Source organism: Triturus cristatus, chromosome 4_1, assembly GCF_964204655.1.
Source record: "Triturus cristatus chromosome 4_1, aTriCri1.1, whole genome shotgun sequence".
Taxonomy (NCBI): Eukaryota; Metazoa; Chordata; class Amphibia; order Caudata; family Salamandridae; genus Triturus; species Triturus cristatus.
This window is the reverse complement of record NC_140585.1, coordinates 1194521592-1194542261: the sequence shown is the minus strand read 5'-3', so window position 1 is coordinate 1194542261 and position 20670 is coordinate 1194521592. Positions and strand designations below refer to the sequence as shown.

The following is a 20670-nucleotide window of genomic DNA, read 5'->3' as shown; positions in this document are numbered from 1 at the left end:
AGTGAGAAGTGCAAATGGCAAGGCACCCGGTGTTGATGGGGATTAATAGACATTTTTAAGTACGATATTGGATTCTGGGCACCTCTTTTACAAAAAGTGTTTAACAATATTGCAGGGGGCACAATACCAAAAACATGGACTGAAAGCACAATTGTGCCAATTTTTAAAAAGGGCAATAGAAGTGACGCCAAATGTTATCTCCCTATTTCCCTTCTTGACACAACCTCGAAACTGATGGGTAGGATACTGCTAGAGAGATTGGAAATATGGGTAGAGGAAAACAAAATCCTTATGAAATCACAATATGGGTTTAGATGGGAAATAGGGATGATAGAACAATGCATTAATTTACACCTGTTGATTAGTAAATACATAAATATAAAAAAAGGTCTATCTACACCTTTGTTTTATCGATTTAACTAGTGCCTTCGATCTAGTAAATAATGCGAAATTATGGCAAACCTTGACTTGAATCGGCGCCCACAATGAAATCATGATTTAACTTTCTCAGATATACAGGCGCCCAACCACTAGAGTCCGTTATGGGCTAGACGGGAAATGCACCGCTAGTTTTAGGGTATAATGTGGAATCAGGCAGGGGTGTGTGCTCGCCCCACTCCTGTTTCCTTATATATATATATAAGGTGTAGATGAGGAATTGCAAAAGTTAAACGCAGATCTTCTCAAAGTACCCAAACGCGCTGTCCCTACCCTACTTTACGCGGATGACGCAGTCTTATTATCAAGAACTGCGAATGGGCTGAGACCCTTATCGGAAAATTTGCACAATATATGCAGGAAAAGGATCTAGTAATTAATTTGAAAAAGACCTTTACGATGGTTTCTGGACAAGGAAAAATAAAAACTAAGAATCATCATATAAAAAGTGTCCCCATTGTGAAAACAAAATCATTTGTATATCTAGGGCTGGCATTCACAGACAAGGGGAATTGGGGAGCCCACATTGACCATTGTAAACTTAAATTCATGAGAATAACCAAGTCAATTTTGGGCAATAAGCCCATCAGGGAAATAATGACACTTTAAAAAAGCAAGTGTCTTACTGGGGTCTGTTATGGGGCAACACTATGGGGAGGGGCAAACTGTGCAATCCTTTATACCCAAGAAAATACATTTTTACGACAGCTTTTAGCTGTACCCAACTCCACCCCGGTGTTCAGTGTGCTTAAAGAATTAGATGCGCCTTATATACATGATTAAAAAAGTACAATAAGTTCAAATGTCTGGTATGGTATCTGGAGTAAAGAAGGTATAAAGTTTACACAGGACATCATCAAAGATTGTGTTGCCCATGATCAAGGAACAAAAATACGATGGCTAGTTTATATTAAAAATCTTTTAAATGAATGTACTATAAACACTGATTTTAAAAATCCCTTTCAAATACTTAATTATGGGAAAAAAGACTTGAAGAATAAATTAAGGGAATCACGGAATTGGCTAAGGGATGTAAATGCAAACCAGAAACTAATGACCAAGGCTTACTTGGACAGGACATCTGGGCCCGGGATACCTTTTTATTTATTGTAGATTACAAATACAAAACATAGATTTTATCTCACAAGATTGAGAATGCAATTAGTCCATTTTTTATAGCTTTTCCAATGATGGGCAAGTGGAATCATAATCTCCTAAAGTGCCCATGCGATGGAAGATCAGATCAGACAACATTGCATTTTATATTATTCTGTGGTTTTTATAGAGATGCTAGGAAGAGTCTCCTATAACCATAATTTTTGAAGGAGAGACTTTTCACATATAATATAGCTTTTGAATATGTTTGTAGTCTGGTAAATATTAGGGTCTGCAATGCAGATGTGACCTATATCCAGAATTCAATTAAAATATGACATAGCAATTCTCATCCCGAGGCCCTTGCATATCAAAACAATGATGTAAACTCAGATAAATGAACCCATATTTTTGCAACAGGTTCTGTAAAATTATCTCATGTACCGGGTATCCTTATTCTTTCTGCTTTCCCAGTTACAATTATGAAATTCCAGAGGGAATGTATTTTATTCTTACTCCATGATGTACTATGAAGCTATTGAAACCATAGCTTAGCTGTGAATCGGATAATTTTGCACTACTTGGTATATAGCACCTTTTGTTAACAATATCTATAGTTGTACATTATGTTTTTATCATTTTAAATACACATTGAGCACATTGTATTCTAGATACTAGGTCTTCCAGGCAGATTATCGAAGTGCTAAAACTGTAATGCATCTTACTGATATATTTGGTTGTATAATGAAGTTGTTAGAGCCATTATTATGCTATGAATTGGATATTTTGCACAAAGCACTTTAATGTATATGGCCATGCTTGGGGTTTCTTTTTAGCCTTGCACGATTCTTCCTTCTTTTTATGTATTTTATTGCATACTGTGAAATATGAAAATATGTATAATTTTTAGGTTGCTTTTATGGTTATGTCTCATTTAACCAAATAAAGCTTGTTTTGATTTGATTTGATTTGACAGCTTTAGTAGTTTAGTGTATCAATACTGTCTTGGTCATGAAGGGGTGACAAGTATCTGTTTCCATAGCTTTCTTTACTTTGGTTAGGACTTTTGGGACCAGTAAAAAGTGAGGAAAAGCATATGCAAAGATGGTAAACTTCTTCATTGAAAATGCTTCTCCCTGAGCCTCCTGTTGGTAACGCCTGCCGGCAAAGGGGTGGCATGTTTTTGGTTCTTCAGAGTTGAAGACTGATCCACCTGGGGCTGACCCCATTTGTGAAAGAGTTGTTGAATCTGGTCATCACAAGGCTTCCAGTCATGACATTCTTAAAGTGTACCAGTGAGGGAATATGTCTGATCATTGTAAAGTCCCAGCTGATGTGCAGGCATGGAAGGAAAGACTAAAGACCCAAGCTAATAGCAAGCGGATATGAAGACTCTTCTCTGGTTCTGATCAATTCTCTTTTGTCATCAAGTTCTGCATGTGAGCTGCCCGTCCTTCCATTTTATGTGTCTTTATGATTTGATTTTGCGGGCACTGAAACAGCTGTCCTTTAAAAAAAGTTTGTGGCATTCTCTACCACCACCACAATCCTTGTTTCAACCAGTGAATAAGTTACCCAGTCCTCCCATGAATCCTCTGCTACTTGCTGCGACTGGTGACATAGCGCCTGTCGGATGGGTTACCCTCCAATCGGGTATCAGAGGCCAGCATGAGGATATTAGTTCAAGCACCAACTTGTAGTATCTCACTGAAACATTACAGGGTTGAGAGAGGGTCCACAAATGTTGCACCAGCTCCAGGGAATGCTTTCCCTTGAGCAGTGTTTAAGAATGCTCCTAGGTCGGTTAGGATAGCGCTCTTCGATAGAGAGAATTTGGTCTTGTTCAGAGTGACCTTCAAGTGATGGAAGAGTGCCTGGTAGGCACTGAGTCTGTTTTAGCACTGGATGCCCTTTTATCAGCAAGTCCTCCAAGTATGTAAACACCTTGTAGACATTATTCTGCAGAAGTGTTGTTCATGATTCCAGACACTTGGTGAATGCTCTTGGTGCCTACTTACGACTGAACGGTAGTGCTCTGAGCTGATAATGCTGCCTGTCTATGGACCATCACAAATATTGCATGGGATTCTAATGAATGGGAATAGGAAGTAAGCAACCTTAAGGTCTTAGGACGTCGGTAATTCTCTTTCTTGAAACATTAAGAGGACTTCCTGGAGTGCTTTCGTATATTTAAAGCCAGTTGCCTGTGTCTGTCACATAGGGGTCGATTCCGATCCTGGAGTTTTTTTTTCCCGTACGACTCGTATCCGTATTTTTTTACGTACGAATCGTACAAATCCCGTACAAATGGCGAAGTACGATTTGTACGTGAAAAATACATACGAATCGCCTCGGGAAAAGTCTACGAGACGTCCCCGGACAGTTTTACATACAAATCGTAAAACTGAAGTCCGAGCGTGCAAGTACGATCCGTACCGCCCGTCCGAAAACACAAGCGCATGGAAAAGGCTCCGTACGGAGCGAACTTTGTACGAGCCCTACCCCGAGTACACTTGTGCCCGGGGTACGAGTCGTACGCCCCCCCCCAGCCTCCCACCCCTCCCGCGTACATCCGCACCGTACCCCCACCCCCGTATGTATGGACCGTACCCCCCACCCCTGTATGTACGGACTGTACCCCCACCCGCGTATGTCCGCACCGTACCCCAGGCGTACCCCCCACCCACGTATGTCTGCACCGTACCCCAGGCGTACCCCCACCCGCGTATGTCCACACCGTACCCCAGGCGTACCCCAATCCTCGCGTATGTATGGTCCGTACATATGCGAGGATTGGGGTACGCCTGGGGTATGGTCCATACATATGTGGGTGAGGGGTACGCATGGGGTACGGTGCGGACATATGCGGGTGGGGGGTATGCCTGGGGTACGGTGCGGACATACGCGGGTGGGGGGTACGCCTGGGGTACGGTGCAGACATACGCGGGTGGGGGGTACGCCTGGGGTACGGTGCGGACATACGCAGGTGGGGGATACAGTCCGTACATACGGGGGTGGGGGGTACGGTCCGTACATATGCAATGTTGGGGTACGCACCGTACATGATGACACATACGATGTGGGTGATGGCGTGTACGTCGCGTAGCGGGCCCCCTTTTCCTCGTGCATCGCAGCGTACTTAGTTTTTCCGGCACTTTTTGGCTCCCATAAAAATATAGCCGTGCGGAGTGCTGTAGGTACGAATCGTACTTGCTGGTCCGTAAAACGCTGCCTGACTCCGTGCGGACGTCGCGTACGCGCTGTCCAGGATCGGAATTGTATGTATTTTTTAGCCGTACAGTGTTTTTTACGATTCGTACGGAAATGGTATTTCTGTACGAATCGTACTTGCTGGTTTGTATGGTGGAATTCCCGGGTACGAGTCGTACGGAGAAAACGCTCCGTACGACCATTTGTACCCGAGATTTACAGGATCGGAATCGGCCCCATAATGTTTTGGACATCAAAGATTTAGAAATTAGTGGTGTGCCTAATTCCGATAATTTGATTTCAAGTAATTACGCGAAATTTCAGCAAAATGACATGAAAGGCAAATCTGTCAATTTGTGCTATATTTGAGCATAAAATGCATCCTCACATATATTTTTGACACAAGCATTCATTCAACCAAAGCACGGTGAACAACAGCCACTAGCGTGGTGCCGCTCACTGTAAATCTTTACAGAGAATGCTGTGTAATTACGAGAAGTAGAGGAATTTCGCATAAGAAGTGTAATGTAATTTACCGAGATTATACAAATTGCGCCATCATAATTAGATTTTCACCCAGACCTATTAGAAATCTCACATTTTAATGCCTTTTGCTTTGAAAAAAGGCAGTAAATGCACTTGAGGTGTTGATCCTCAGCAAAAACCTTTTTTTTAAGATGAAAGAGGTACCCGAATTAAAGAGTGATTTCTTCCCTCTCGGATGGAAATTGACATTCTGACTTAAATTCCCACCGGCTCTGTAGACCAATCAGACAGAAATAACACACTTTGAACCAGAGGCTGAAGGTAGCTTGGGGCATGTCACTCAGCATAGGTTAAAAGCTGAAATCCTTATTTTCTGATGTTGCAGACAGAACAGAGTTGTACATCTACTGGGGACTATACGAGGAATGCCTCACACTCGATGTGCAGTAGAAAATCTGAGTTATGGTTGCCGTTGGGGGGGTGAGAGTGCTGGTGCATTCACCCATTTGGTTAAAGCCTGGGTGGTGCTTTTCAATGATACAAATTTACTACTAAACTAGCCATGTTCATAGGCCTAAGGTTATTTTAACAATGTTTATTCCTCTTTTAAGCTACCATGTATGAATATTCCTAGCCTGATTATGGGAAATAATGTAAGCATGTGAATATATGAAAGATCCAATGCTGAAGAACTGCACACTTTAACAAAATAATAATTCTTTAGGTTAAAAGAAGTTTAAAATGAAAGCTCCGATTCCCCTTCAAAGGATAACAGTCACTTTGATGAAAGGGTGAGAATTTCTGCATGGTAGCATAAATATCTCAAATGTTCTCTTACTCCTTGTGGATTTATTGAAATAAATTAAAAGTTAATGAAGACATTGATTCATTATTTGTCATAACAAGAGTTTTAATAAATTATTTAACATGGTTTCAATGCTAAAATTTAATAAATAACAAAGTAGAACAATAAATGATAAAATGTCATCAATGTGTTGGAACTTTCTCACTGTTATTGTCTATCTAAAATATGTTCCTATGTTGAACGTCGATACCGACCCTCATCTACATCAGAATGTTCGCAGAGCAACTGTTTTTAAGAGGATATTCAGAATTCTGAAAATCATTTTTTAAGGTCTGGCTGTCTCCTTGAGTGTCAAAAATAGAAAGTTAGTCATGTGTAATACTAATTGTGTATCTTGGGCATTCTATGTTAGTTCCTCCTAAACATGGTGCATGATCCCAAAATACATTTCTATAAGTGGAATTTTCATTTCTGAAAATGATCTCATAAAAGAACATTCATATGAGGCAACAATATCTGTCTTATTTTTAAAAACCATTAGAATAGCAAAACAGAGCATAAATACATTGAGCTGATGAGTAAACTTATCCAAAAGTAAAAATCAAGATGATGCACATAGGCTTTAACTCTCAGGCAGAACACTTTTACAATGTTCCTTTAAGTGATCAAAGCGTTCCGATGTCCTGAATCCAGAGTTGTGCCAGTGTGATATTATAGAGGAATGGAAGAGCAATAATACAATCAAACTTATTTCCAACTATATTCTTGGTTTAGCAGGGATGAGGGTATGTTGTTTATTCACAAAGGTAAATTCACACATGTAGATTTACTCATGTGTAAATGTATTCTTGCACTTGGGAGTAACTTCACTACTTCTTGCTATTCACCATTTCCAAGTGTAAAGTTACTCCAAAGTGTAGACTTGCATGCCCCCACACACCGAAACCAGGGACTGGAGCCAAACGTATGAGTATAAGATTACAACTATTAAATTTGCACACACATGGGGAGGTCCAGTGTGAAATAGAGGTGAAAAGTAAGAGTTTATTACACTTTAAAATAATTAATTGAGATTATATTAATGTTACATATTAAAGTAAAATAAATGTATATTTTTTTAACTTAAAACAAACAAAAAATATGTTAAAGCACTATTATATTAAGTGTATTACATTAATTTAAATATCTTTAAATAAAGTATAATCATTTATATTTTTAAATTCCACCAACAGTTTTATTTGATATGGATTAAAATTACTTTACCCCATTATGCATAGAACTAATTTTCATTATTTTATTTTTTTTACAAAACATTAAAAGCTATGTTTATTTTAAACATTTTCAGCATTAAGTACAATTGATCTGTATTTATATATTTATATTACTGGATGTATATATACTTATTAACAGATTAAATATGTTAACTTATTTTACCATTGTTTCCTATGGGGTTTCATTTTCCCTGCCTCCATTATTTGCGATGGAAGAGTGTTGCAGTGCAAACGTTTGGCCATGTGTAGTTCCAGATGTACTCCAGGTCTGAAGTGGAGCACATTTGCAACTGTTTTGGGACTTTTTTGGCTGTGGTAACTTTGGGAATGTAGTTTGTGAATAGCAATGGTCTGTGGTTGGGTGTTATCTTTCCCTAATCCTTTCTTAACCCCTCCTTGACCTTCCCATATTATAGTACCTATTCCTTATTTTTCAGCCACTTGCCATGTCCATGATACATTTACCACGTAGGCATATGTGTGTGGAGATTTTGGGGCATAGATTTACACATAGAAATGATAGGAGAGGCAGAGGTCTCTGCATATAGGTTTGTGAATGGCATTTTGAAGTAAGTGAGTAGAACTATATAGAACCACTAAACAAGGAATGCGCCTGTCTGAATTTTCAGAGCCAGCCATCAAGGCTGCTCTCGGGGCCAACTGAGTTTTCATTGATGAGCGTGGCTGAGGTGCTGGACGACGCCTTCGATATTGAAGAGTGTTTGGATGCTTTGGTGCTGAGGTGTGTCTCAGGCTCGAAAGCCGGTTAGGGACAAGCATCTTGACTGGATCCCGTCCCTGCTCTGTCTTGGCGTGAGGTCATTTATGCTGTATGTGAGTTTGTGTGTCAGCAGTACTCACAATTTTCGGAGTCGTGTTGTTGTGTGTGCCGGTACTGAGGGAGGCGGATGGAGCTTCTTTATCCTCTTCCTTCATCTGGGTTCTGAGGAGATGGAGCCAATGACCTCTGGACTGGGCTGATGAGCAGGGAAGCTTGAAGAACCTGCGTCCTCTTATTTTTCAGTGCAAAGCGGGTCAGCTTCACCAAAAATGTCCAGTGTCTCCTCAAAGGATCAATGCATCTTGAGGTGAGAATAGTGTTTGACCTTCTGCTGCCAATGAGTCTTCTTTGTACCTGAAGGCGAGGCAGGAGGACCACTGCGTGTTGGTGTGCTCCGGGAAGAGAAAGATTACAAACCCTGAGAGGGTCGTATTTTGCGTGGCACAGAAGTTATTTCCTGAAGGGCATCTGTTCCATCACCTAATATGCCTATCAATTTCTCGTAGTCTGTACTGAAAGGAAGGAGTCCTGAGGAGTCCTGAGGGTCTTATGGGATGTGAGCCTGAGGATCGGGTACCCGTATGAAGCATGTCGAAGGTGAAGAAAGAAAAACTATCAAAAGTTTTCTTGGAGAGATCACAGTCCCACAATGGCAAACATCTAACTTTTTGAGTCTGGGAACTGCATCAAAAATTGTACAACCTCAATAGCATAGAAAAAAAATCGAACAATGGAGCCAGAGCCCATAAGCCTTGCCAACTAAGGGAGGAGTCACTATACCTAGTGACTCAAAAGACTTCTTTACAGAAAAACAAGTCGCAACCGTCCAAGCCCAGCGCTAGATGGCAGTAGAGTGCATACCATGTGTATCTACAGCCACACATGCTACAAACAAAAGTATGGTTCTGAAAAATGGCCTTGAGTTTGGATGGGTATTATATCAACATATTTTTTAATTGCCTTTTATTCAGTACTACTAGCTTGTTACAGTGTACGAGTAACTTGACATTTTATATTAAATAATCTCGCTGATGTCAAGCATCTTGTATATATTTTTTACAGTACACCTCCTTATATTTTTTGCAAGGGATATTTAATACATAATGCAGTGTGAAGAAAGGATAATGAACCTGTGTTGTCCCCATTATGGGCTTGAGCATGAGCAACAAACAAAATAGTGGTAGAACAGTCCCACTTTATTAACAGATGCAAAATAACATTAGGCTGTTATCTGGCACTCTTTCCGATCATGTACAGTATCTGCTGTGTTTTCTTCCTACTAGCCCCCATCTGCACTCCCCCAAAACAAAAACAGGGATGAAAGGTTATAGCATCATGTGGCCATCTGGGTAGATGAACCTATAGCGAATGTCCATTGTACTCAGTTTCGTCTTGACATTCTCAAATTATTTTCTTAGCTTTTGGGCACTTCTTGTCCAATCCAGGAACATCAGAATTTGTTGAGAGTCATATTCCACTGACCGCCTACTCTCTGGCAGCAATCAATATTTTGTGTCCTATCTGTATAGTTAAGAACACTGGCTCTTATGGCAAGCGCATTCAATGATGAAGCCCTGTGAATCATAGCTCTCCAAGGCCCATTCCTTAAATCACTGCTACAAGAGACGGACCAAGCTTCCGTTATCAATGCTTTCTAGGGATCTGAGGAAAAGAGGTTACTCCGCCTCGCTTGACCTGCTGCATCTTCCACTCGTAGCTCTAGAAATTAAAGGCCAGATGTATAAATATTAGGAATACCGATTTTCTAATGTATGAAACTCTTGAGTTTCTTAGGGATTCCTAGTGGGTCGCAAATAGAGATACCTCATGCATAATAGTGATGGCCCTCTGCGGTCAGCAGAGCACCATGTCTGTAATTGCTTTTTAATAAAGCAATCTTTTTTTTATGTTTATTTTTTAAATGAAGCACGTTTTCCTCAAAGGAAAAATGGATGCTTTCTAAAAGAAAAAATGAAACTTTGCAATTTCATTTTTTAAGAGTAGCCTGCTCTTAAAAAAATACTTTCTTTTATCATTCTCAAAGGGTATGTGGTCTCCAGGGGACCCCTTTCTCTTTGTGAATGAGTTACCACCTGTTTTAAGCTGGTGGTAAAGTAGTACAGTTTTGCGACCGGAATTTGGTCTCAAAACATTACTACATGCTATTCTGATTCAATATTTGCATGGGCGTCCCTTCCAAATACCGAATCGGTTTTGGTAGCAAACGCAAATTGCGATTCAGTAACAAGTTACTGAATCGCAATTTGGCTTTCGTACATTGTAGCATGCAGTCCATCCACTCGTGATCCCCTATTGGGCTCCTACTTGCCCAATCCACCTCAGGCCAGGATTTGGATTTATCCCTCCTATATCCATATCACACTCACCCATAGGCCCCATTGCTAATCAGTTTGATGGTTTCAAAGTCGTTCTCCCCAGGTGGTTTCTGGGTTTTTGTGGTGGTTTCTCTACCCTGAAAAGAAAGAAAGAGAGTGAGAGGGCAACAGTTAGGGAACTTGGAACGGACAATTAATTGGCACCATTATTTGTGGTCAGGATTTACTAGTATATTTCTGCTAGGGCACTGAATACCTTTGGCTTTGCTACACCTTTTTAACTCTTAGTTTTATTACTATTCCAGTTGCTGCAGGATAAGAGTGAAACTTATGCATAGGCAACTGAAGAAACCCAACCGACAATACAGTTTTGATTTAAAAGCCAAACCTCTATGACATAGCTATTATTACCCAAACCTCTCTGTCTATTAGAAATAACACCAAACCTCTTAAGCACATTATTTCAAATCTCCTTGAAATAGCCCATACTATCACATATCTTTCAAAACGAAAATGTATAAGTTGTCATAAAGAATAATGTGAGAAAGAAACACATGCACTACCATTGGAGAATGTTTCTATTAAACTGCACCTGTGCCTTCACCAAATTCCTGAAATGAGGTCTGGAGCAAGAGTTTTTGCCATCCTGGACAATTCAACAATTTGACCCCAGCAAAGGTGCACCCATGGCTTCCCATAAGAGCAATATGGTGTTACTTGACTGGATAGACACTTAAATTACTTTCCCATGCCCTACAACCATCCTTTAGGAAAATCATTCATAGCCTTCAAGAAAGGGGTAAATAACTGTAGTGTCAATGCCGCTAGTTCTCTAGCCGAGCTCTAATTTTGCACCCCATATAAACATCAGCTATCTTTCAGCTCAGTGAACTGATTGCACTATGGCCCACTCGCTGTCGACAAAGCAATTTTGAGAGTAAAGTGGGGGTCCCAACCACCAAAAGCCCTCCTCCCCTGCTTGTTTAGGGCCTGCATCGTAGGGCCAGAGACACAAGCCCTTCTCCCCTGCTTGTTTGGGGTCTGCATCGTTGGGCCTGAGAAACAAGCCCCCCTCCCCTGCCTGTTTGGGACCTGCAGCATTGGGCCTGTATTTTGTCACTATGGATGAATTTCTGGTCTTGATTCTTGGCCAGCACCTTGACTCTTGAGTCAGATGAGATTACTGCAGTGCATTGGGTCACCACAGGAATCAAGGGCCTGCAATACAATAATAACCCTGCTGTTGGGAGGAGGATTAGCGTGCAATAATTTATCTCTGCCTTCCTCAGCAACCTGGGCATCAGCAGAAATAAAGGAAATGTGTAAGCTAATATTTTGGACTAAAAGATCGAAAGGGCATTGCCCATAGTTTCTGGATGCCAAAAACAGCTTCTGAAGCACTGGTATTTGCTGTTCTTTGGAACAGCGAACAGATCGATCATGGGTTGACCCCATCAACTTAATATTTAATTCACTTGGTCTTGGCGCTGCTCCCACCCATGACATTCCTTAAGTTGCCAACTGTGGTCCGATTCACGAAGGTAAAGTTAGACAAAAGGTCTAACTTTAGACCTGAAGGGTGAGTTTAGCCCTAAAGTCTAACTTTACACCTGAAGTCTAAGTTTAGACCAAAAGTTTAGCTTAGACCAAAAGTCAAACTTTACGACTTTTCAGTATTCACAAAGGTAAGTTACTACAAGTAACTTTACTACTAGTAATTTTATTATTAGTAACTTTACCAATAGTAAGTTTACTAATAGTTTGGGCCGGGACGTGTTGGTAGAAATCCATCCCTCTGAGGAAAATCTCTGGGCAGCACCAACATTTGAGTGATTGTTTTTCATGAGTGGTCAGTGTCACTCTGTCTTCCCATCTTCCTGAGAGCTGAAACCATTGATCTTCCAGACATTGTTGGAGAGGCTGCATGAAGAGACGTGCATGTGGGATCAGAAAGATGCATGACACTATTGAACCCAAGATGGAGGAGACTTGTATTGCTGCTGGATGGGATGTTTTCTTCAAATTGTGATATTTCTGAAGGATAGCTAACTGTTTCTCCTCCAAAAGAAACCCTTGTGTTTGTACTGTTTCTAGAACTGCACCCAGGTAATGCAGGGATTGAACAGGTGTTGAGATAGAGTTGTTGTTATTCACTTGTAGACCTAGTCATGATGATTAGATGATAATGTTGGCTTGCTTGCTGATAGGAAGATGCCTTAATAAGCCTATTGTGCAGATATGGGTAGACAAAGATTTTTATTTTTCTGAGGTGGGCTGCTACAGCCGCTATACATTTGGAGAAAGTTTGCTGTCTAGACTTGCAGCCAAAAGGAAGGAATTTGTATTGATAGTGGTCTTTTACTACAATGCACCTCCGAAATGTTCAATATTTTTGGGCTAATGGAATGTGAAAATAGGCATCTTGCAGGTCTATCGAGCATAGCCAGTCCACTTGAGGGGGTTGAGGGTAGATCTGAGCAAAGATCCAACATCCTGAATTTTTCTTTGTGAACCCATTTGTTCACTTTCTTGAGGTTTAAAATGGGCCTGGACTTGTTTTTGGGTCCATTCTCCTTCACCAGAAAATTACGGGAATAAATTCCCATCCCTTTCTGGTGAAAGGGGACCTTTTCCACTGCATGTTTTGTCAAGAGGATGGATATTTTTTACGGCTGGTAAAGGGAAGGTTTCTTTGGTGGACTAGATGGTGGTGGACACTTGAATGTGAGACAGTATCCATGCCCTACAATATTCAGAATCCATTTGTTGGTGGGTATCCTTTGCTACTCTTGCAGGAAAGATGTTATGTGGCACAGGGGTGGCGGTGTGCAGAGTGCCAACACAGAGTTGGGCGCCCAATGCAAACCAATGGGGAATCTCTAAGTCAGAAAAAGACTGCAGGCTCAGGCCAGGAGGCCGGTCAACTGAGGTCTACAGCTGCACAGGTAAGTTGGGATGTGCTGGAGCTTTGGGACACCATCGGTTGATCTCCCCAAGGCCCAGGGGCTCCGGGTGCAGAGGTGTCCTTTGCATTGGAAAACAGCTTACTGGTGTAGTTCGCAGTTGGTGGGCTCATCGTGCAGAGGCAGCAGGCATCGATGTGAATTCCGGCAGAGGTCAGCCCACGGTGAACTCCAGCTCAGAGGCGATGGGGAACCTTCACAGGACTGGTGCGCCACTGGAACTAAGGCCGTAGGTGTCGGGTGCTGAGGAAGTCATTTTCGCAGTTCTGCAGGCCGAGCACTTTGTCTTTTAAGTTGTTTTTCTTCTGGACAGGTCCAATGTCCACAAGAGATTAGGAGCCTTTTAGAAGGCAGGCAGTCCTCCCAGGGTTCTGGAGGTCACTGGAATGCGAAACAAGTTGATCTTCTTTAGCAGGGTCTTGGAGGACTGCAGACAGGCCGGTAGGGATGGGGCTGAGTCAGGTGATGTCTTCAGTCTTCACTGCTGCATGGCTCCTCTTCTTCCTCTTCTTCGTAGGTTATGGGTAACCTGAGGATTAAGGTTAAGCGGTGCCCCTAAATACAAATTATAGGGGTGTCACAGTGGTCAGAAGGTGGTAGCCAATAGACTACTTACATTTAGGGTGATTACACCCTTGCTATGTCCATTCCCTCTGAGGAGGGGGCATATCCCTAATCCTAGTGGCTAGAGTCCTCCAAAACAATATGGACGATTCTCAAAGGAGGCGGGTCACTTCAGCTCAGGGCACCTATGGGGTGGTCCTTGCTGGGAGGGTGCACACCTCTCTTGGTTACTAATTTTCCCACCGATCTTGCTGCCCAAAATGGGGCTTGGTCAGGGGGGCGGGCATCTCCACTAGCTGAAGAGGACCTGGTCAGGGTGGGCATCTCCACTAGCTGGAGAGGACCTGGTCAGCATAACAAAGGATGGGAAGCTTTTGAGGCTCACCGCCTATCTATGCTGTTCCTTCGTGGGGATAGGTGTGAAGCACCTCCACCCAGAGCAGGCTTTGTTTTTGACCCACAAGAGCAAAAGGCTCCCACCTCAGGGGTCAAAAACATGTCTAGAGGTAGAAGGCTGGTGGGGACCACACAGGCACACATTAGCAATTTGGTAGGATTCCAGGGGGCCCCTCTGAAATGCCCTCTGAGTGCATTTCTTAATAAATCCAACACTGGCATCAGTGTGGGCTTATTAAGCTGAGATGTTTGGTACCAAACATCTTGGAAATCGGTGAAGCCATCATGGTGCTGTGGAACTCATAGTCACAAGCTCCCCGCCAATGTACTCAGTATGGCTACACTGTGCACTTATAATGTCAAAGAATGGACTTAGACACTATAGGGGCATATCTGCTCATACAGTTATACCCCCACATTAGGTAATGTGCTCCCTGTCTTAGGGCTGTAAGGCTTGCTGTAGTGGTGACTTACCTGTATCTTGCAGTGCTGGTAGGCCTGGCACACAGGGATGAGTGTCAGGTTGACTCTTCGCTTTTATCTGCACCAAAACATGCAGGCTGCAGTGGCAGTATGCTTGTGTTTGGTGAGGGTCTCTTAGGGTGGCATAATACAAGCTGCAGCCCTTAGAGACCCTCTCTGGTCACAAGGCCCTTGGTACCACTGGCACCATTTGCATGGGACTTACAGCTGAGCCAGATGTGTGCCAATTGTGGAAACAAAGGGACACTTTTGGAAAAGAGGACAGGCACTAGGAACCTGGTTAGCAGGAACCCAGTGCACACTGAGTCAAAGATGCATCAGAGTCAGGGAAAAAGTGGGGGTTAGCCATGCCAAAAGGGGCACTTTCCTACAACAACCATGCTTGTTTCACACTCCTTGTGACACGTACCGTATCGTCCCATGAGCCTTCGATCTGCTTCCATTGTAGTTCTAGTTCTTGCTGAACAGGTCTCATTCATAGCCTGCAAAATGGAATGAGGCCTATACATGATGCCATTATAACCAGCAGGGACTTTTATTTTCTTAGCGTGACCAATTGTTTTGCAGAAAGACTGCCACTGTTCGCAACTTCCTCACTCTTTCCACCGATGGAAAAGTCTTTCCCAAATGTGTGTTGAGTAACGCCCGAAGGAACTGGATTTTTGTCTGAGGTTCTAAGGATGATTTTTCTCTGTTCAAAGTGAGACCCAATCTCCGTAAAAGATTAATGCAGTTGTTGAAGCTTTTGCTTCATCCATGGGGGCTTTGAAGTGTTTCCAGGTAAGGAAACACTTGATGACCTTCTCGCCTGAGAAATGCAGCTACTTAAGTGAGGCATTTGGTGGCTATCCAATGCGCTGATTTGAGACCAAAAGGAAGTGCCTTGATCTGGTAGTGCTGTCCCTCTACCAAAAATCAAAGATACTTTCGGTGTTTATGGTGAATGGGTTTTGTGGAAGTATGCGTCTAGCTCTAGGGATGTCACAAAATCCCTTTCCTGCATCATCAAAAGGACTTCTTGCAGAGTTCTTGTCTAAAATTACTGTTTCTTTAAAAATGTGTCAACTGTCTGAGATCCGATTGGTCTCCATTGTGGTAGATTACGTTTTCTTGGTTGAAGACGTGGGTTTTGAAGGCTTTTTCTCCTTTTCCGCTGGTTGGTCCTTTTTGGATTGCTTACAGGAATATTTTCTGTTTTTAATATTTGAGGAGGTGGCTGCAAACGCTGTCCCAAATAATTCCAGTTCAGGAAACTGAATAATTCTCCTCTTTTACACTACCTTCGTGGAAGTTCTTGGAGGAGCACTTTTCACAGAATCTTCCCCTGAACAAGGGCAGCTCCCTTAGAAAGATAACATTTCTTTTTACCAATGAGAAATAATGCCAACCTCCTTTCCCTGTCCTTAAGAGTCTTATTTGTAAAAGGTCTTACATATATCACATGTTGATGCCTTATGAGTTGGATAAAGACAATATATCCACTGAGAATGAGGGGCATCAATGTAAATCGTCTTGTGTCCACAGGATGATCAAGGTTTGAAAAGAGTTTTTTTCTCTTAGTCAGCTGTGATGACAGTTGGTGACAGTTAATTGTCAGATAAAAAGATCTCCCTGGACCAGAAATGGCAGAATCTTACCTAAAAATAACTCACAGTACTTCAGTGCTTAAGATAGGGCTGGTTTAAATCCAGGGCAGATCAAAATAGTAACAGGTTCAGGTTCATTGATAGGTTAGAGCAGAGCTCTGCCAGTGGACTCCCTCACACACGAAGTGTGGTAGAAATCTGAGATATGGTTGGCTCTAGGGGGAGTAGGAGAGCTTAAGCTCCCATCTCATTGGCTGAAGTTTAGATTGTTTCAAATGAGGTGGATGAGCTACTAAACAGATGTTGTTTGAGGCCTATTGGCCAATTTAACACTGTATATGTGTATTTTAGTGTACTAGGGATTCCAAGCCTGATGACAAAGAATGATTCAAGTATGTGAATATATAAAAGATCAAATGTTGGAGAACTGGAACTAACCTCGTGGGAAAGGGCCCTTGGCAGCCATTGTGGATGCAATATCAAAAGCGCAGGCCAAGGATTGTGAGGACTCAATAGATCATTGTTTATTTCTGAACTATTGTCCTCTTCTATCCTTTCCTTTGGACCTCTTAGCTTCTCACTTTCTCAACTAAGGGAATCATTCTTCATACATGCATCCTTTCAATGCATGCTAGTGGCTAGCTGGTGTTAATTAGTAGCTGAACTGTGACCAGTGAAATTGCGACCCAGATGCAGTGACTCCTGGGCAGATGAGGTAGTCAATACAAATTATTACTGTAATTTCATTTTAGGATTTAGTGTGCCTGCTTTGGTCTGATAAACCACAGTTATGCCTTCATGAAGTTGCTCTAATTGAACGTTTGTCTCTTCACTGTTCCGTTCCTGCTCTCTGCAGGTTGGCATGTGAGTAATAGCCCTAATGGCCTGCCCGTTTTACCTCTCAGAGCTCGGCTACAACTTCTGCTATGATGGGGTGGAGACATTTGGGGAGAGAGGAAAAGAGGGAGGGAACTGGTCTTAATTATTTCCCTGGAGCCCTTCAGATTTGAGGAGGTTCCATGCAAGGAGACAGTATTGCACACTACAGTGATGCTCCTTGTCAGAAGAGAGATCCCACTGACCTCCGTGAAATCATCAGTCTCTGGTGTGTTCGATCCTCCACTGTCCAGCTCGTCGAGGTGTGTCATGTCTGTAAAAACAGAACAGGGGATTGCAGAAACAGTAAAACATGTTTTCCTTTGAACCTGCATTTTTGTATCTGCCATAGCTGTCAATATATTATCCATAAATGCAGTCGTATCCCTTAGCCCTTATAAAATAAATATTTAAAATGTAAATATATTTCAAAATTAAAAAAGAAGTGTTGAAAAAATATTCAAGTAAAAACAGACATAGAAGGAGGATCTGAACAGGGAATCAGGAGCTGCTGTTGTAAGACCAGCAACTGTACAGTACCCATACTGCTCTGCACCAGCCCAATTCATCAGTTCTGTTTGAATCTGTATGATACCATAGATTTCTCTGAAAAAGGCAAAGTGGAGCAGTCAGGCATCATTAAGATATCTATGATGGAGAAAGACAATCACAAGTATGAAATTTAACAATCCGCATCATGGGACCTTCATTTAAATCGGATGGCATTACGTAAGAGTCTAACTAATACCTCCTTACGGAAGAAGGGAGAAGATATGAATAACATGATTCACTAGATGAATAAAATTTCAAGGCATCCTTCAGAATGTGAGTCAGTGCAGTAATAAATGAGAAAGTGTAAATTAATGCCAACGTAGAATTACATCACATTTCTGAAATTGAAATCTTGCCAAACAGAGGTGCTACTGCCTCGTCTACCTGGTATTGTGAGTGCTAGTTATCACAGAAAGTAGAGGTAAAGCATTGCGATACCTAAAAGTATGTTAAAAACTCATGGAACCCTAAGTCGTTAAGAATCTGGGCTCGTTTGGAATTCCTTATAGCTTTAATTTTGTATAACTTAGGTCTACTTAGGGCACACTCTGTCTGTGGAGTATTCTATGGGGTCTCTAGGATTTGATAAGAAAGCAGGCAAACAAAAAGTTTAAATGTCTAGATCACACTGAAATCAAAGATTAGCTAAATGAGGAAAGAATGGAGGCTGAGAATAATAATCTTGTTTTCATGAAAAACATCATAATGTGCATAAATTGACAAAAAACTGGATTTAAATTCACTTCTAGCTGGTGCTATAACTAGTAAAAATACTAACCTCAGAGTCATATGTTTCTGGCTCAATCAGTGCACAGGTTCCAAATGTTAAATACCAATTTTATAATCACAACATCAACTTTGGGGTGGGTATTTTGGCTGGGGTGAAAGGGGAAGCAGGCTGGTATTCAGAAGGTTTACAATGTGGAATGCTATGATTGCCACAATCAAGTGTACTATTCTTTGTACACAGTGGGAAATAGACATTACCACTGAAGCAGGGATGAGCTTCTTTCTGTTGAGGAAAATATGGTTCCTAATAAGCTATTGACTAAAAAACTCTCACAAACCTTTTTAAAGTTAGGGTGAGAGAAAACAGGCACAATGTAGCTGAAGCCTGAAGGGCTGAAGAAACTGAAGCTGCAACTTTAAAGTGTTATATTTAGGCTTTCCTGTTTTCAGTTTCTATTTTTGGTAAATTCTGGTGGGGTTTTTCAGTGTTTTCAAGGGATTTTAATACCTTAAAAAAACGGTGGTTATCAGTGGTTACACATTTTCGCGCCATTAAAAACAACAGAAACAGTGTTTTTCCGGTGTTTATGGAACTTTTTGCTTTTATTATTGCTTGCTTTCTGCACTGATAGTTCGTGGTATATAGACAGTGTATGTACAGTATAAATGAGGTCCAAATACATTTTTAAAAATCAAACTTATCGTAGTACACCATACAATAGTTCTTCAGTGAGTTTTTGGTCATGCACGCTCGCTCTTTCCTTCCAATGTAAACTTTTATCTGTGAAAAGGCCCTCCCTACATTGGCACTTGAGACAGGCAACACCAAATTAGCCAGTATACAATTTGCTAACTCTGGCCACTGACATAGCTTTCCATACCAATACTGGTGCACCTGAAGATCGTGATTCTCTGCGACAGGTTCTGCAATATATGCGTTGAACTGGGCGCATATGCCCTCAGAGTTATTGAATCGGTCAAAAACGAGGCAGCACTTTTGACACCCTGAAGAAAATTTCCCTTTACAGAAGGGATCTATAACTTGTGCAGAGTACCACAGTGAGGCTTCATTGACTTCAAATGCCATGGTTGGTGAAGGGCTATTTCTCATATATTGTAAAATAAAAGTCCCTGAATTGCTCCTTAACATTTCTTTGCTTACCAGCTGGCAAGCACTCTAACATGGAATATGTTGCAGTGCCAAAGTCACTAAAAGTGTTGCCCAGCCGACTCTCAAGGAGATGTTTCCCATCTACACCAATTCTATGTCAGGACCGGAGGCTCAGATTCTGCCTTCTTCCTTCGCTTAATTTTCACAGCAGCATATTTTTTAAAACTTGATAACAACTACATTTCCCATGAACAATAGGGAAAGCAAAAGAGTTCAAACAGGAGTCCTTCCTCACTGTCCGCACTCCATCCAGCCATCATAGTCCCTTCACGCTGTTTCCTCTTCCTATTTCTCCGCTGCTCAGCAGCAAGATAAGTCGATATTTTTACTCTTCTCCGGTTTGAGGTTGGTAAAATTGTTGTTTTTGGTGGCGTTAGTTGAGCGCTTAATAATCTTCAATAATATTTGCTTTCGGCAGATTCCCTGTAAGTAGTGGGACACTCTGGGCGTACTTAACGCGACCGATATTTCCCTGAAGGTGCGGCGTGGTCCTCCCGCCGCCAGGGGGTGCTGTGCGCTCTCTATGGGCAGCGCGTGCCCGGCACTGACAGTAGAGTCCTGACGAGCGCTGCCCTGTGAGAGTTGCCTGCCTTCTGCCACCCGGTGTGACGCCCTTGTAGGGTCTGTACTGCCCTTGATTTTGTGAACGCCCCTGTTGGGGTCTGTATATCCCCGATTTTGACACCCTGCGGGGTCGTAATTTGCATCCGATTTGCGGGGTGCTGGTGGGACACTGTCCCGGGTGGTTGCCCTGTGAACAGGAGGGCTGTGTGTCCCACGGGCTCTGCCCGCTAACTGTGTGCAATCGGCCACCCACATCATCCAGTTCCTATAATTCTGCCTTTCTGGGCATTCAAATAGTGCTCTTGCACACAGCTGCCTGTTGCTCCGGTATATCCCCTGCAGAGTCCTACTTACCTCATTATGC

General features: G+C 42.1%; 1 protein-coding gene across 2 annotated transcripts in view; it reads right to left on the bottom strand.

Annotated features, from left to right (window-relative positions):
* The window catches only part of MAST1 (microtubule associated serine/threonine kinase 1), a 492671-nt gene that overhangs the window by 200531 nt on the left and 271470 nt on the right, over window positions 1-20670 (bottom strand). For both annotated transcript variants that reach the window (XM_085654477.1, XM_085654478.1), the window contains 2 exons: window positions 17497-17564; window positions 10474-10559 (listed from right to left, as the gene is read on the bottom strand). In XM_085654477.1, coding sequence (XP_085510603.1) covers window positions 10474-10559; window positions 17497-17564 — 154 coding nt within the window. The remainder of the gene's footprint in view (window positions 1-10473; window positions 10560-17496; window positions 17565-20670) is intronic.